The 17,896-nt window shown below is 42.6% G+C and overlaps 1 protein-coding gene across 2 annotated transcripts in view; it reads left to right on the top strand.

Moving 5' to 3' along the window:
* LOC137966040 (AP3-complex subunit beta-A) overlaps positions 1-17,896 on the top strand; it is a 34,450-nt gene that overhangs the window by 6,031 nt on the left and 10,523 nt on the right. For both annotated transcript variants that reach the window (XR_011116176.1, XM_068812494.1), the window contains exons 5-9: positions 5,877-6,050; positions 15,314-15,440; positions 15,529-15,638; positions 15,747-15,947; positions 16,751-17,745. Coding sequence is in view for 1 of the 2 variants with exons in the window: in XM_068812494.1 (XP_068668595.1) it covers positions 5,877-6,050; positions 15,314-15,440; positions 15,529-15,638; positions 15,747-15,947; positions 16,751-17,745 (1,607 nt within the window). In the remaining variant the exon portion in view is untranslated. The remainder of the gene's footprint in view (positions 1-5,876; positions 6,051-15,313; positions 15,441-15,528; positions 15,639-15,746; positions 15,948-16,750; positions 17,746-17,896) is intronic.

The following is a 17,896-nucleotide window of genomic DNA, read 5'->3' as shown; positions in this document are numbered from 1 at the left end:
AAGTAATTACATTTTCATGCCATCTTTATGAGAAGTTTTTTTATTTACCAATATGCCACCTCTTGGATGTGTGAGCTTTCTTCCTTGGACGTGTGGGCTAGATATTGCACTCTTGTTGGAGGGAACCTGGCTACATGGAGAAGCAAGAAGCAAAATGTGGTTGTAGGATCTAGTACAGAAGCAAAATATAGGGCTATGACTCATACATTTAGTGAACTCCTACGGATTAGGTCCCTTCTTCCCGAATTAGGATTTTATAAAGGAGGTTCTATGGGTCTATATTGTGATAACTAAACAGCTATTCATATCACTTCGAATCCAATCTTCCATGAAAGGACCAAATAAATTGAGGTGGACTGCCACTTTATACGGGAGAAATTTCAAGCAGGTGGAATCTCTTCAAACATGTTTTATCACAAGAGCAAGTGGCGGATATTCTTACTAAACCGGTTACATCTAAGATCCTATCTTTTATATGTGGCAAACTGGGTATTTATGATGTTTTTTCTCCTCCAGCTTGAGGGGGGAGTGTTAGAAGATGGGCTCAAGTCTGCATGTCCAAGGAAGAAAGTTCACACATCCAAGAGGTGTCATATTGGTAAATAAGAAGACTCCTCATAAAGATGGCATGAAGTTGTATTTACTTGTCTATTTATGTCTCTTCTCTTGTAATGTTGTAGCCCTAAGGGCATTGTAAAAACTATAAATAGAGGCCCTTGGCTAAGAGGTAGAGCATCAAGTTCTCTCCTCTCTTCTCAAATCCGTCCATGCTCTCTCCCTCTTTGGGAGTCGAGCTCTCCTCTCTCTTTTCTCCTTCTTCTTCTTACTTTGGTTGAAGTTCTTATCATGGGATCCTAAATTCTACCGGTCCTCCCTCATCGAGAAATTCGAGAAGAGATTAGCTACTTGGAGGGGCAAACTTTTATCTATAGTGGAGTGGTTCACTCTTCTTAAGTCATGCTTGGCAGAGCTGCCGAACTATCTTTTATCATTCATGCAGTGTCTGACTTCGGTTTCCTCCAAGATTGACGCCATTCGTCTGCGCTTTCTCTGGAGAGGATCATAAGACACTTTCAGATACCATCTGGTTAACTGGAAGGAAATCTGCTTGCCTCACAATAGGGGTGGGTTAGGCATCTGCGGAGAAGATGAACAAAGGCCTAATGCTCAAATGGATCTGGAACTTCAATGTCAAGCACAACAGCCTATGGAGGGATATGGTCCGATTCTATCTTCAGTTTTCTGGGGGTTGGTGGAGAGAAGGTGGCGTCACTTGTCTATTATCCTTGATTTAGAAATTAGTTCACAAGCTTCTCCCAGCATTCAGGGCTGCGATATCTTTCTACACCGGAAATAGGAGGACCCTTTTCTTCTGGTCGGATGAGTGGTGTGGCCCCTGCACCCTCTCAGAGGACTTCCTAGGGCTCTCTAGGGTGGCTAGAGACCTATCCTGCTCCGTGGCTGACTCTTGGAGCAACCATTCGTGGAGTCTTCATTCCGCTAGGGGCTGAATGATGAGGAAGCCACTGATTTTTGCTCTCTCCTAACCAGGCTCAACAACATTACTATCTGGGAGCATGAGACTGATAAATTGACATGGAAGCCCAACATCAATGGCCTTTTTACAGTTGCCTTTGCCTATTCTCACATCAAAGAGTACCATTCCATCCTGCCTGAGCATAAGGCAAATCTGGCATGGAAGCTTTCAATGCCTAGCAAGATCAAGTTTTTTATGTGGATTGCCATCAGAGATTAGATTCTTACTTCTGATAACCTCCGCAAAAGAGGCTTCACCACTTCTGACCGCACCTGTGTTCTCTGTGGTGTGTGTGATGAGACAGTTTAGCATGTTCTTCTACACTATGGGTTCTCTTGGCAAGTCTGGATGACGATCTTTCAGAAAATTAGCCTCCAAATGAGGCTTCACTAGGACCTCTTCAGCACTTGTCAGATGGTAATGGGGACTCGCCTACCTAGATTGGGCAAGTTAATCCTCTTGGCGTGCCATGCACATGTCCCATGGTGTCTATGGCTTGAGCGTAACAGCCGGAGATTCAATTCCAATTCCAATACCCCGGATGGTATGACTTCTTATGCAGTGGGCTTAATTTCTAGTTGGTTGCATACCAGAAAGGAATTTGCTACTCTGTCAGGTGTTTCCCTTCACGATAATTGGAGCTTGCTCGCTTATATGGTGGGTCCTCACAGGATGCCGGTCATGGCTACTTGGGATCCTCCCCCAAGTGACTGCATCAAACTCAACTTTGATGGCAGTGCTTTGGGCTATCTTGGGCCGGCAGGTGCGGGTGGTGTCTTCAGAGATAGTTGTGGAGATTCTATTCTCTCCAATGTTGGGCCGGTGGGCATCGCCAGCTCCAATACTGCGGAAGTGAGTGCTCTTCTTTATGGCTTTCAAATTTTCAAGGACCGTGCTCACAACAAACTGCTTATTGAAGGAGACTCCAAGGTTGTCATCGGCTGGAGCTCAAAAGAAAGCTCCCCTCCCCCCCCCCCCCCCCCCCCCCCCCCCCCCTTGGCGCCAATGGCCTATCACTAAATGTATTGCTGACATTGTGTCCATAATTCATTGTACTTGGAATCTCATTCCTAGATCAACCAATTCCTTGGTTGATAAATTGGCAAAATTCGGAATCTCCCAGCAATCTCTCATTGTTTGGGAAGGCTTACCCCCTTGTAATCTTGCTTTTTTGAGCTCTTGATTTAATAAAATTCAGCGTCATTTAAAAAAATATCCACAATGGAATAATTTACATCCCAATGATGCCACGACGGGGAAGAGGGAGAGGAGAACCACCCAACAATCACCGCAGAGTCTCCCTCAATGTGGAGCGGCCCGGACAAATGCTCACAGAAGAAGATGAGGCCTTTGAGGAGGGCCTGAAACTTAGCAGCAATGGAGTCAGAAATGCCCATAGGTCCAAAATAGGACATGAGTTGATTACCACCCGAATCATGGAAGACACCACGGAAGCCTGCCAAGCCAGGATTGTTGAGGGAACTGCCATCAAAGTTCATCTTGATGAAGCCCGGATTAGGGAGTTGCCATTCCTGCATCGCTAGAGGCTTTGGCAGGGCTCCCATCTGAGCAATGATACTCTAGTTATTCTTGAGCGAGAGCACAAAGAGCAGAAAACTCCTTCCTAGAGTGGAGCCAAGAGGAGATGAGGCTAGTACGTGAGGAGATGACTCGATCACGGGAGAGATGCTAGGCATTGTAGCGTCTGTTGTTGCGTTCTGTCTAGATGCCCCAGGGGATGAAGGCAACACAAGCTGAAATGATCGTATTCCCCAATTTAGGGAGGGGAACCCCGAGAAGCAAGCACCCAACAAAGAGAATGTCATTCAACAAGCAAAGTTGAATCCCGAACTGACTGAGGATGCTCATCCACACGAACCAAGAGAAAGGGCATGACACAAAGAGGTGGCAAGAAGTCTCCTCCTCAAGGCCACACAGGGGTCAAGGGGTGCACACACTGAGGTTACCACGACGATGAAGGTTGACTACAGTGAGAATTCTATTAAGCCCAACACTATAGGAAGAATTTATCCTTTGGGGGAGTAGAGAGATGCCAAATAAGAGTTACCTCATTGTTGGGGCTAGCTGAGGTCCATTCCTTGATGAGGGAGTACGCGGAATACCGAGAACAAACCACTAGCCTCAGGCCACCAAATCATCGAGTCATCCAAAGCATCACGAGGCCTAGAGGCGAAAACCACCTCCAATAGGCGAGAAGCAAGAAGGGCATCAGAATCATCCAGACCTCGACGTAATCGGAGATCCCATGCTCCCAAACCCCAATCATCCATGACTGACAGGCAGCACTGCGTGGAGGATGGCCAGATGCTATCGAAAGAGTACTTTAGAGGCCCAGAGCTAACCCACCAATCTTCCCAGAAATAGATCGAGCGACCAAGACCAACATGGAGACGAATGCCCGAGCGGAACAATGCGAGGAGAGGAAAATAGCTCTCCAAATTGGAGATAGGGCAGCTCTCCTCCCTCCCGAGGTCCACCATGCCTCATGCCAGCTAAGCTTAAATGACACCATTGATCTCCAAAGATTGTTGTCAGTAGTGTTGATCCATTTGCGGAGGGTCATATTCATATCCTTGGTGAGCCTAACATCCAAACCCCCTTTACATAATAACCTGACTATCTTCAGCTACCCAGTCATCATTCAGAAGGACGGAGGATCTTCCCTATGAACTGGGACTTCCTCTTCGCCTTCAGATATATTCAAATTGACTTTTGACCAACTAAGATAGTTTTGACCATTTAGTTTCTCAGATTTAATAAAAAAATGCATCTTTTCCCTTAGAACTTCTGGATTACCTTGAGGGGGTGATAATCTTACTAGAATCAGCCGTCAGAATAAAATAATACTCACTTCAATCCTAATATCACTTTACAACACAATTGTACGAGTACCATATGGTGGACCCTGCTTTGAAAAATTAGGGTTAGAGTAAAACTTCAATGTGAGGCAACCACCGAGGTAAAGTATGACCTATTACTCATTCAGTGCAGCATAAGTCACGAAAATCACCTTAACTAAAGCTGAATCAGTCTATTAACTGATGATGTAGGCATGGGACCAGTAATGGGGTGCGCATGGTATGAATCAGAGAGATCTCGATTCAATAAACCCTCATGGGGCAGTAATCTGCCATTGAATTGCTCATTCTGCAGCAGGGGCCATCAACTCTAAGGTTATAGCAGAAGAAGGACATAATAGTTCAGATTTTTACTAACTAGTCAACCAAAAAACTGAAGTATCACTTTTCTAGAGGCTGCTGGCTTCAATGGAGGAGGAATCTAACCTTCAAGACCTTGCAATCTAGATCGATTGCTCTGATATCATGTTAAAAGTAAGGATTTGAGAAGATAGAGAGAGGAAATGAGACAAGATGAGAAGAACTTCTGGAAGAAAGCACTGGGAGGCTCTTTGTCTCTTGGAAGTTGAGCCTGACCTCCCTTTCTTTATAACACAAGTGATAAAAGTAAAAAAGGACAAGAATGCCCCTTAGACACTTACGTACCTATAACTCTACAACTCAAAATTACATGAAAATACATCTATAGACACTTCAAGATGCATTGATCATGATGGTGTCATCACTAGATATTTCTGGGAAGGTAAAATTGCCAAACTACCCCTCATGACATCTTTCAACAAACGTAATAAAATTAATTAATATTCTCAAATAGATTTTTTTTAAATTCTACAAAAAAATTTATTTTCTCTTTATAATAGATACTCTATTCAAAAATTAGATTCTAATATACTTCAAAATAACTTAAATACTTTTATGTACATGGGTTTTTTGCTGGCCCAAACCTTCCCTCCCTGGTAAATGTTTCTTTTTGTTTTCCCTCTCCCAACCTTACTCCTGCCTTGTGGGTGATAATCTGACTATATCCCTCTGTAAACTGGGTGGAGTGGAGACGTTCCCTGTTTAACCTTCTTTGCTGCTATCCATACTTTTTATTTTAAATTACAGTGAGTTAGATTTAGTGAAGTTTATGATAGATGAGTGGGCCATTTTGATTCCATATGTCCTGGCTCTTGTGTTTTTACAGGGTAATAGATTTACGAGGCCTAATATATCTTGAATTCTCTCTGGTGGTTTACTTTCTTTAGAGATTATGCTTTATACTTTTGTGTGAAGAGTAGAAATGATTCCTCCCTTTGTACTTGTTAGTGGTTGTGGTAGTGTTTTCATGGAATTTTTTTTTCTGGACCTGGTCTTATTTAATTTCATTCAAGGATATGTGGTTCAACTTGGTCTTCTCTCTTAAATTCGAGTAAACCCGACTTACAATTAGAGGTTCTCAGATCATACCTGTTGTGCAGGTCCTCTGCAACATTCAAGTATTTGCCAAGGTGATGCCTTCCCTATTTGCTCCATATTCCGAAGACTTTTATGTGTGTTTCTCAGATTCTTACCAAGTTAAAGCCCTTAAGCTTGATATACTATCTACTATAGTGACAGAGTCATCAATACAATCAATTTTCCAAGAATTACAGGTACTTTACTTAAAGGATTAGATTTATTAATGATTTTGTTACTAACTTCTTCTGTGCACATTTCCTTTTGGTTTATGATAAAGAAACCTTGCTAATTAGGCAATCTAAATGTCTGTGCTTTTTTATATGCTAGTCATGCTAGGCCAAATTTGAATCAGTGCAAATATGGAATTTGGGGGTTTGGTGTATATGAAATTGTTGGAGAATTGGAATTCGTAGAGTTTCAATTCCTGATGTGCAGTAATTTCACATTTAGTACAAACAGAATTGCTGTCCATTGAAGCTTTGAGAAATCCAAAATTTTCTCCTATTTCTGAAATTCCAAAATTCCAACATGGTTCTGAGAAATGTGAAATATAATTTTGTGAGTGTGAAAATAGAATTGCATGATAATGGCGGGGGAGGGGAGCCACTACATTCCCCTCCCTTTCTCTCTTTCTTTTGTGGATAGAAAGGGGAGGGGAGTAGGGCTCTTCTTACCCGTGATGTCTGATGCAAGGAGAAGAGCGGGGGAGGGTAGCCTGGGTCAACCAGTTTGACCGCGCCGGTTGACATGGGGGGGGGGGGGGGGTGTGCATTGGGCGAGGTAAGTTCCCCTATCTCCCACTTCATCTGTTTTGAACTACAACGGAAGGGGGAGGAAAGGGAGGGCCTCTCTCCCCCATTTTGGATGTGGGATGAGGGGTTGTCATTCTTCCTCATGTTGGCTAACCATGTATCTTCCAATCACCGACCTGGTGAGGAAGCCTGGGTCAACCAGTTTGACTACCGGTTGACTTGGTGTGACATCATCATGATGTCGTACGTTTAAAATAAAAACGTTTAATTTAAAGCAGGGGAAGTTTTCTTCTACCAATCTTCATTTTATGTGTGAGAGGGAGGTGGAGCCTGCCCCTCTCTTTCTTCTGTTGGTGGGGTTGGGCCTCGGCCTCCCTTCTTTTTGTGTGGAAGTCACTTTGCATTTTTTGCGACTGGGGAAGGATTCTGCTCCTAACCTGTTGTTGCACAATGGAGGTGATTCCTCCCATGTTGCTTAGAATGAGATGCCCTCCGGTCTATTATTTCCTAAGAGAGGGGGAGGGACAAGGGGCTGCTGCCTCTCTCCCCTTTTTTTTTCTGCTAGTGGGGTTCTACTTGTCAACGGTTGGCAGTGGTGCTCTACTCCCACAGTTGCTCAAATATAGAGGAAGAGGCTGTTTGCCCCATCCCGCGTACGAGATATATGGGGGTAATTCTGGCTGTTTTCCCTATCTTGCTTCCGAGTCATATGGGGTTACCTCCACCACGCAAGAACAATCCAGATTACTAGTCGGGAAAGCTGGATTGTAGATTTCCCTTCTAGCTACCAACGGTTGGGGGTGGTGCTGTACTCCCACCATTGCTCAAATATAGGGGAAGGGGCCATTTGCCCCATCCCTAATTTTTATTTTTTTATTTTTTTTATAAAGATGTATTTATATTAACAAGATGAAAATTATAAGGAGGAGGGAGCAGATCCCTAACAACAAACGATTGCAGGGTTGCTCTTTGCTTGGCAAACACAGCTACTGCCGAATTTGCGGATCTCGGAATGTGAGACCAAATATAAGAAAATAAGGAGGCAATTTCTAGAATCTCCTGAAAGATGTCCCAATGGCGCCACGGGGGAGGGGATGCACACTCACACCAACCAATGACCACCTTCGAGTCTCCTTCAATGTGAAGGGAACCGCTGCACTTGTCTCTGAAAACACGGAGCCTGTTGAGGAGGCCATGTAGTTCAGTTGATGTAGAATCGGAGACGCCTAAAGGGCCGGCATATGAGAAGTGTTATTTATCGGAAGAATCTGAAATAACACCTCTAAAGCCAACAATCCCAGGATTATCGGTAGAATCTGAAATAACACCTCTGAAGGCAGCAATCCCAGGATTACCAAGAGAAGATCCATCAAAGTTCAACTTAAGGTAACCGGGTTTAGGAGGGGTCTATTCTTGCATGACTTGGACCTTTGTCCCAATGTGCATCATTGCCAGGTTTCTCTAGTTTTCACGGATAGAGGTACCCACAAAGGAGAAGGACTTCTTAGTTAGAAGCCAAGAGGAGATATGACCCACGACTCGGTCTGCGACTCGTACCGTTGATTCACTTTTTGCATCGAAACGCCTTAGGCTGCATTAATTTCAAAGCCCCCACGGGATGAAACTAGCACATGCAAAAATCATCACTTGTCTGAGACTAGGAAGAAGAGTACCAATGAGCGACTAACTTCCATTAGAAAGAGCATTGTAGCAAAATGTGACTTGTGGTTTCAGTCTCAGTGTTGCAAAAAGGGCACAAAGGGTCGATAGAGGGGTGACCTCTTCTTCTAAGCACGTCTATCGTGAGAATCTTACTTTCACAAGTGCTCCACATGAAGAATTTTATCTTTGGAGGTGCACATAGACGTCATACAAGGTAGATCTCATGCTCCCTTTGAGTCGAAACCCAACCATTGATGTATTTGTATGCAAATGATACAAAGAAAGTAGCTCTTTTGTCCGGCCACCAGATGAGCTTGTCTGCCTCCGAAGGTCTAATTTTGACCAAATTCAAAGAATCCATCAAGCGGCTAGCTTCCAAAGCCTCTGTGTCGGAAAGACCCCTCCCTTCTGGGGTGTAGGCTCTGACCTCCCCCCTGAAAAGCATCAACTACTGATATCTCTCTTTGTGTAGAGAGGATGAAAAAAATTTCTAAAAGAGTTCTGTAGTGGTTTTTGCCCCATCCACAAATCATCTAAAAACTTGAGGGATCTGCCGTTTCCAGCAAAGAATCTACTGGCTGAGGAGAATTTTGGAAAAAGTAAGTATAGTGCTCTCCAAATTGAAGATAGGCATCTTCGATTACCACCTGAAATCCACTAAGGAGAATCACAATCAAGTTTTACTAGTACTATTTCCTTCCAAAGATTGGAAGAAAGAGTATTGAACTTCCATAACCATTTTAGGAATAGCGCTTGGTTCATTTCCTTAGATTTCTATATCCCCACCACCCATATTCTTTGGCAAACAGACTTCATCCCATCTGACCAGATGATATTTAAAGGCATCGCTCGATCCCCTCCATGGAAATCTTCTTTTGAGCTTATCCATGGTTTTAGATATGGATGTAGGATAAGGCATAAAAAATAGTGCATAGTTTGGGATGCTCGCAATGCAAGACTTGAGGAGCATGAGCCTCCCAACTTTACTGAGTAAATGCCTCTTCCAAGTTGCAAGCCGGGATTCAATATTTTCAACCACCGGATTCCAAAGACTTTTGGATATGCGGCCATTGAAAAAGGGAAGGCCAAGATAGGTTTCCCCTAATTACCTTTTTGCCTAGATGCTAATTCAAAAAACCCCAAGACCATTTTAATCCTTCTAGGTCCATCAATATTTCCGATTCCAAATATGATGGTATAATCCACGTACTGGAGGATGGGGATATTAAAAGCCTATTGGATAATAGTAGAAGGAAGTCATCCAAGATTAACAGTCGAGTAAAACATTGAGGAGAGGAATTCAACCACCAAGTTGAATAAGAGCGGTGATAGCGGATCACCTTGTCTGATCCCTCTAGTCCCTTTGAAATATCCACAAACCGAGCCATTGAGGATGAGAGAATAAGAGACAGTGCCTACACAACTTTTGATCCAAAATCTCCATTTTTCACTAAAACCCATTTTTTCCATTATCTCATCAAGCATGATCCAGTTTACTCTGTTAAAAGATTTTTCAAGATCGAACTTTAGAGCAATTCTTGGGTCCTTGTTACGACGGAAATGATCAATAAGCTCATGCGCTGCCATGGTGGAATCTAAGATTTCTCTCCCCTTGAGGAAATCGCCTTGCCCTCTGTGAATGATAGTTGGGAGAAGAACCTTTAAGAGGTGGGCCAAAATTCTAGCAATGATCTTGTAGGCACTTGTAACAAGATTGATTGGCTTGAAGACTTCTGGTTTCTCAACATTAGCTTTCTTTGGAACCAAAGTAATAAAAGATGCGCTAATACTGTGAAAGGTGATGCCATTTTTGAAGAAACCATGGATCATTGCTATGATATCCTCCTTGAGCCGAGACCAAAACCTTTTTAGGAAATTTTCATTGAAGTCATTAGGCCCTATCACTTTCCATGCCCTAGACGACACACTCAATTTCTCCAGTTGAAAAAGGAAGCTCTAATAAAGAGGCAGCTGCTGGAGAGAGACGAGAGAAACTGATGTATTGAAACTTTGGGCTGTTTGGATATTCCTCCGAATATAGATCTGTGAAAAACTTAACCAACACATTAGTAATCGAGGTCCAACACGACGTTACCTCATTATTGTTGTATAATGAGGTAATTCGGTTGAATCTCTGTTTTGCCAATGCTGCGGCATGAAAGAATTTTGTATTTGCATCTCCCTCCTTCAGCCATTTGAATCTGGCTCTTTGTTTCCAACGGATCTTCTCTTGATGCAGGATGGTATTAAGATTAGAATTAAGTGAAACTCGAGAAGAAAACTCCGCAAGAGTTAAGTACCTCTGTTCTTCTAGCAGGTCCAGGTCTGCAATTTGAGAAAGGAGGGAAGCCTTCTCGGCACCCAGTGAGGTATGACGATTTGTGGGCCATTCCTTGATCTTTCCTTTTAAGAATCGTAGCTTTAGAGGGAAGGCCCACTCCCTTCTACCCAAGCTTGGACCCTCAGTCCACCATCCATCAATAAGAGCATCAAATTTTTTCTCAACTAACAATGAGTTTTCGAAACGGAAAGGGGAGGGTCCCCATTTCTCGAAAGAGGTGGTTAGCATGATAGGCCAATGATCCGACCCCACCTTATTGAGAACACGACCAGTGACATTCTCGAAGAGCAGCAACTAGTCTGGACATGCCAAAAAACAGTCCAATTTTGAGAGGATAGGTTGTTGCTAGCCATTAAACCAAGTAAAGTTCTTTTTGGAAAGAGATATCTCATCCAGCCCACATCCGCCAATGAAATCCGAGAAACCTCGCATTGAGGCAGATATGTAGGTTGCCGGTGGCTTCTTCTCATTATAGTATCAAATTACATTAAAATCACCCACAAATAGCCTGGGGTGTCTCCATGCCTGATGAAGCTCACTAAGCTCTTCCTAAAAGAAGTCGTGATACTTATATCTGGTCGGGCCATACACTCCCCCCACGCACCATATTCTGCTGGAAGAAAGATCTCGGAGCTGGATACCCAACGAGAAACGACCCTTAGACACATCAAGAACGTCAAAATTTACTGAGTTCCAAGCAACAAGGATGCCTCCGGAGTGACCAATCGCATTAACCGCCACCCACTTTATAGAAGGACACGACCAGAGCTCCTTGACAATGACATCTGTCATCTCTTGACATTTTGTCTCTTAGAAGATTACAATGGATGACTTAAATTGAGAGAGGAAGTTAGAAATCATGCCATGCTTCCGAACAACCCCAATACCTCTAACATTCCAAGATAGCAAAATCATTTGTTACCTTGTTTCTGGACTCCCAACGTGGTGCTGTCCCCAAGCAGTTGACCCCTATATACAACTCCCATAAGATGCGCCAAATTCATCATTTGTTGCCATGTCTCGTCGTCATACCTATGACGTTCGACTTGGAGTTCCTCCACTAGATGAGCAGATCTATCATTTGTGGGAGGGGGGAGTGCTGTCATGTTTCTCAGGGATTCAAGGTTTGGCCAAGCTAGAATCATCCCGAGGGATAGCATTTTCCTGACACCTTCTTTGGTAAGTAGCTGTGACAGGGGGGGATGCTAGGTTTAGCTGCGGTTCTCAAGGTGTCGAGACACAGGAGCTGGCACTCTTGGTTGGGCTGCTTCGGGGCCTCGAGATGGAACATGGATGGGGGACTTGCCTTGAGATTCGGATTGACAGATTTTGCCTTCTCGAGGTAGTCAAAGTGTTGGAGGCCAGTGTACAATTGCTGCGAATCCCAAGACCTCGGGCCCAGTGGGACTATTTCTTGGGGCGAGGGGGAAGAAGGGGGGAGGTGAATGGACTTTTCTGGAGGAGGGGATTAGACAAAAGGTTTGTGATAGGACTGGTGCTGTTTTGGAAGTTTGAGAAAAAGGAGGACGTTGGAGAGGGTGAGGTTTCGGGATTCGGGAAAGTAGAGGAGGACATGAGAGAGGAGGGAATTTCGAGATTCGGGAAAGCAGCATGTGAAGGAGTTTCTGATAGAGGCATAGAGGAGAACACTGATTTTTCTGACGAGATTTTAAAATTTTGGCCTGATGTACCAGATGGTTCAGCTTTGGAATTCGTGAAGGAGGGGATGGATGAGAAGCCTAACAAAGGGCCAACTTTTCCTTTTTAGGTTAAGGATTTGAATTTGAATGCACAGAAGGAGTAGCTTCGTAAACCGGGACCACACTAGAAGGGATAGGTCTCAAAAAATCTCTCTAGGAAATTCAAATTTGAAATTGAGTTAGAGTCGGAACTCGGTAACGAGGTAACGAGGTAGACTCACCTGAGGATGAAGGAGTGAAATTTTAGTTGAGGACTCGAGAGAGGATCTTCCCCTTCGGGTTCAGCAATGCTCCGACGATCTCAGAATGCAGATGTTTCTAAAAGAGACCTCGATCCATACAAACTTATCTCCAAAGATCAGTTCCAAGAAAAGAGACTCGGTCCATCATGAGTTTGGGGCAACAAACGCCACCGTAGCATCGAGCTTTGTACTCTCCGACGTGTCTTCCGCCCACTGCAACAAGTTTCTGAAAGAGCTGAAGATGCGGTTTAGCACCTCCTCCGACCAGAGCTCGATCGGTAGGCCTCTGACCGAGATCCATTGTCCAAGAGGACGACATAGCAGGGTCTCCTCCCACTTCGACATGGCCATCTCCTCTACTTGTTCCCATATTCTGGCTTCCAGGGCTACATCTACCTCTTTCCTCGATTTTAGAAAAACCAACCACTCCCGATGATCCAACCAAGCTATTTTGGGCAAGTAAGCAAGCTGGATCTTGTCGAGGGTCCATGGTGTGAGATTTGCGTTGGTCCAAACTTCGGATTTGGTCACCAAGGTGAAAACTGAGTTCAGCACCATCTTTCCAGCTGAGAAAGTGTCGGAGACTAAATGGATGATAGGGTTCTAGGCAGTGGAATGGGGGGTGGGGGGAAGCCGCTTATTTTTGGTTTCAGACTAGTTTTTGGGCTTAGGGGTGGAAAATGGTGGGCATCGTTTCTGGGGGGGATGGGATGGGTGGTCGGAGATGTTGAGCCATTCACTGGTGGTACCTCAGCATGCTTCTCACCAATGCTTAATGCATCGGTAGGGGAGCGTTCCGCCTTAGAGGAAAGCACCCGCGCGAGCAGGTGTGGACGAAGCGGAAGCGAGAATGTCGGCTTGAGTAACGCAAACATTGGTGAGAATCCAATGCCCCGAAAACCTAAGGGTTCCTCCGCAAGGTTCGACCACGGAGGGTGAGTCAGGGCCTAAGATCAGGCCGAAAGGCGTAGTCGATGGACAACAGGTGAATATTCCTGTAGATCGCCTCTTGCAACGCTTTCCAACAGGAGGAGGATCTGAAGGTTTCTGGGAGATAGATGCGAGCCATGATGTGCATCCTTATTCTCTAGATGATTTTGAGCTCCTGAATCTCCTTCTTTCGGAACACCGAGAAAGAGAAGGAGATTTCCCCTATTCGGATCTCCCGAAGTGTGGGCGCTTTTGTTGTTTCTCCTTCCTCAAAACACAGCGCGAAGTCTGAGACCTCAGCCAAAGGGATCAAGATGAACGACCTTCTTCTCCCTTTTTTTATGGTTATACGAATAACCTTATCGATCCGCCCTGGCTTCAGTTCCAACGAGATTTCCGAATCACCGCAAACCCACGATGAGTCCCATACTTTCCGTTTTCCTTTCTTCTTCGAACTTCTTCCTCTTGCCGTGCTCCAAACCCCCCCGTCCTCCAACTCTGTCGATTTTCTGAGATTGGACTTTTCTTTCATTGTCGTGGCAATGGTCTCCTCAGTGACTGAGGATCTTTACCCCTTCCTCAAACGCTGATGCTTGAGGGGGAGGGGGGGGGGGGGGGGGGGGGGGGGCGGCTCTCCTGATGACGCCTCATATGATCAGATGTCCTTGATGTTTGCCCCATCCCTCTTACGAGTCATATGGGGGTAATTCCCCATGTGAGAACAATCCTGGTGACTGGTTGGGTCAGCTGGGTTGTAGATAGTTTTACCTTTATGTCCTGGACTGGGGACTGGGTCCTGTTGAGCCTGGTTCAACTGGTCCAGGTTTTATTCCACAACATAAATGTTTATCTATAAAATAATTGAACAAAATAATCAAATAAGTGTAGTATACTTCTGAGATCAGCTAATCATGCAGCTGACTCTTTAGCTAAGCAAGGATTGTCACTCCAATCCACCGTTGTAAGGGTACTTCCTGCCTTGTTTGTAATGTCTTCTTTCTGCCTTTTGGCACTAAAATGAAATATCACCTTTCCCAAAAAAAATAATTGTGGTATAAATTATGTATTTAACTAAAATGTACTTAGTTTTCTTTTATAAAAGATTTTTATTTCAATTATGATGCAATTAAATTTGGTAACATCTTATATATTGAAACTATATATTAATGTTTCTGGTATTTTCTTAATATTTATTTTTTGTTAAGCTAATTTTTGTAAATATATTATAATATGTAGGATATACCAGAGATCTTATACTATGTTAATTTTGTCATAATTTCCAGATTACATGATGCCAATATTCGATCTTTATTGTTATATAAAATTGTTTTTTGGATAAATTATTAACAGTTTTTTATGTAAAGTTAAATTATTTTGTGTTAGTAATTCATATATTATTGTAAATAATATCTAATTATGTGATACTGAAATTTATAGAAGAAATATCAAATTTGTTTATTTTCAAGTTGAATTCTTCAATAGTTCCAGTTAATTACAACAACAATGCCATTGGGTAGAAATGTCAATGGAGTTGATTAGTTACAATAGCAGTAGAATTTTATATTCTAGAAGTATGTATTCCAGCAATGGAATTAAGATATTACAGAAATACAATCCGAAAGACAACCCCATTTTACATATAGCAGACCTTTCCTAGAATTGATCCATTCAACTGATTTTTTATTAAAATCCACAATTTACAGTAATAAGTTGTGTCATATGGTATGGTTCTCTTTTAGAGTTGTATAAATTTAAGTTTCTTCTATTGCTTCAGCTGCATTGAGATTTTAGGGTTATCAACTGATGCTTATAATTTTAGGGTGTTGCTAGGATTATGTCAAAGATCCGGATCAGAGATTTGCTGCTGATACAGTTGCAGTAATTGGCTTATGTGCACAAAGACTGCCACAAGTGGCAAACAACTGCTTGGAAGGGCTGCTAGCTTTGATTCAGCAAGGTTTATTTCTGGACATTTCTCTCCATCGAGGACTGTTTTAATAGGTTTTTGTTTTTCCTTCCAGTTGAACTAACGTTTTCAAATACAGAATCCTCTTTTAATAGATGGGACTCAACCAGCGGAGAAGCACATGTATTGGCTCAGGCAGTCATGTCTATTAAAACAATTATAAAGGAAAATCCTGCTTCATTTGAAAAGGTGATTTTTATGACCTTAATACATATCATCCAGTATGTTATGTTTACCTAATAATGCTGGCTTTTTTTAGTTGAAGACATTCATTTTGACTAAGATTATTTTCCATAGGTAATAGTTCAACTAGCTCGTAATTTGGATGTGGTCAAGGTGCCTGCAGCCCGTGCAACAATTGTCTGGATCATGGGAGAGTATGGTACTGTTGGACCTATTATTTCCAATATTTTACCTTTGGTGTCTAAGTACCTAGCTTCCTGCTTTCCTCTGGAAGGGCTGGAAACGAAACTTCAGATTCTTAATTCTATTGCTAAGGTACTTCTAGACCTGATGATTACTTTTTTTAATTAGTCAATTCAAGGTGTCTTTTGTTATGTGAAGTGAAAAGAAAATGAACTGAGGGGCGCTGGTTTGGCACCACCTTTGATGAATAGATGGGCCACCCCTTTAATTTTTGGTGACAATGTCAATGGGGTGTGATTCAAATTGATGGTTTGTTTTTTATGATTCAAAGAAAGTAAGGGCCTACATTTTGAACCAAATATGGAGGAAGTCCATATTGCATTCAATGGACACTTTAAAATCCAAGCACGACACTTTAGCTACAATAAGACCATAACTGTTTTTTCCCCTTGACCTGGATTCAGCATTGGATTAACAGTTTGTACTCGTGTTTTGTGGCCTTATATTTGATTTAACAACTTGATAGCACACTGGGATCACAATTTGTGTGAACTAGTGCGAAGTGGGGACCCAAGGCTGAATTATTACAGTTTTCATCTGAAGCCAAAATAACTGTGAAGATCGAGTATTTCAAACACAAAACTATAAGCGAAACTCATTTTCTGGTAAGAAGTAGGATTGATTCTTCTTAGCCCCCAAAAGATAATATGACCTTGCTTGAATTTATCAGGTTCAAGTCTTATCACATATAGGAGTGTTGTGGTGCCCAACATCAGGAAAAACTTTATGGAGTCAAATAATTATTTACTAGTTCCTATCATTATATGCGTACCCAGCAAGATAGGAAGTCTTTATACTTTAATTCACGATTCTGAATATGTGGTTATTCTGTATATGACTATTGTCTTATTGTTCATACTTTTCCCACTCTACAGATTGTATTACATGCCCATGGAGAAAGTTTGTCTACATTCCAGATGGTTCTAACATACATTCTTGAACTGGCAAAACTTGATCTAAACTATGATGTCCGTGATCGTGCCCGTGTTATTAGAACTCTAACATCTTCTCAGACACCTAATATCAAGGACATATCTACAAGTTTCCATCAAAATGTAGACTTGGTGCAGAAGGTTGCAAGGCTCATACTCAGTGGAAAGTCAAAGCCAGTCTTAGATAGGCCACATAATTTTCGATTTTACCTGCCGGGGTCTCTTTCACAGCTAGTTCTTCATGCAGCTCCAGGATATGATCCTCTTCCAAAACCTGGCAGCTTACCCTTTGATGAACTTGACGCCTCCTCGGAATTGGCAAGTTTACCCAGGCGGAGATCTTCCAATAGTGATTCCTCTGGCATGAATGACCCTGACACATTATCTGGATCGTCGGTCGAAGAAATTTATTCTCAGAATAGTGGAGTTGACTCTGAAAGCACCAGATCTGGAAGTTACTTAAGTGATGATAATGATAGTGGTAGCCCCCTAATTCAACTTTCTGATGCAGCTGTTGATCATGTTCCTAAAAATGGGTGGCCTCTAGATAACAACAATACTCAATTTTCCCCACAACTAACAGAATTGATGCCTAATAGAGCATTTGAGTCATGGTTGGATGAACAACCTAGTTTGTCTGAAACAAGCTCACGTAAGCAGAGGGATACAAAATTGTCTACTGCTAGAATCTCAATTAGGGATATTGATGTCAGGGTTAAATTGAAGACCCATACACTTATTGATCCTTCAAATGGAAATGGTTTGAGTGTGAACTACTCTTTTTCATCTGAAACTTCTGATATATCTTCATCACTTGTGTGTGTGGAGATTTCCTTTGAGAACTGCTCCACTGAACCACTGACAAATATAAAGGTGGAAGATGAAGAATCTGACTTGCTTCCGACATCTACTGATCAAACTCTGGAAACACATATAAGGTGATCAATGCACTAACTAAAATTAAATTTTTTATTATGTTTTATTTTAATCAAATTTCTCTCACCTATTTTTGTTTGACTTGGTTGATTATCTGATTGACTATTTATCATGTGGGCTGGTTATCTGAGGAGTATAAGTTGACTTCATATA

Source organism: Aristolochia californica, unplaced genomic scaffold (assembly GCF_029961685.1).
Source record: "Aristolochia californica isolate CCGP_79_NKW_82.1479 unplaced genomic scaffold, dmAriCali1.0.hap1 SCAF_5, whole genome shotgun sequence".
NCBI classification, from domain to species: Eukaryota; Viridiplantae; Streptophyta; class Magnoliopsida; order Piperales; family Aristolochiaceae; genus Aristolochia; species Aristolochia californica.
This window is presented reverse-complemented; position numbering and strand designations above follow the sequence as displayed.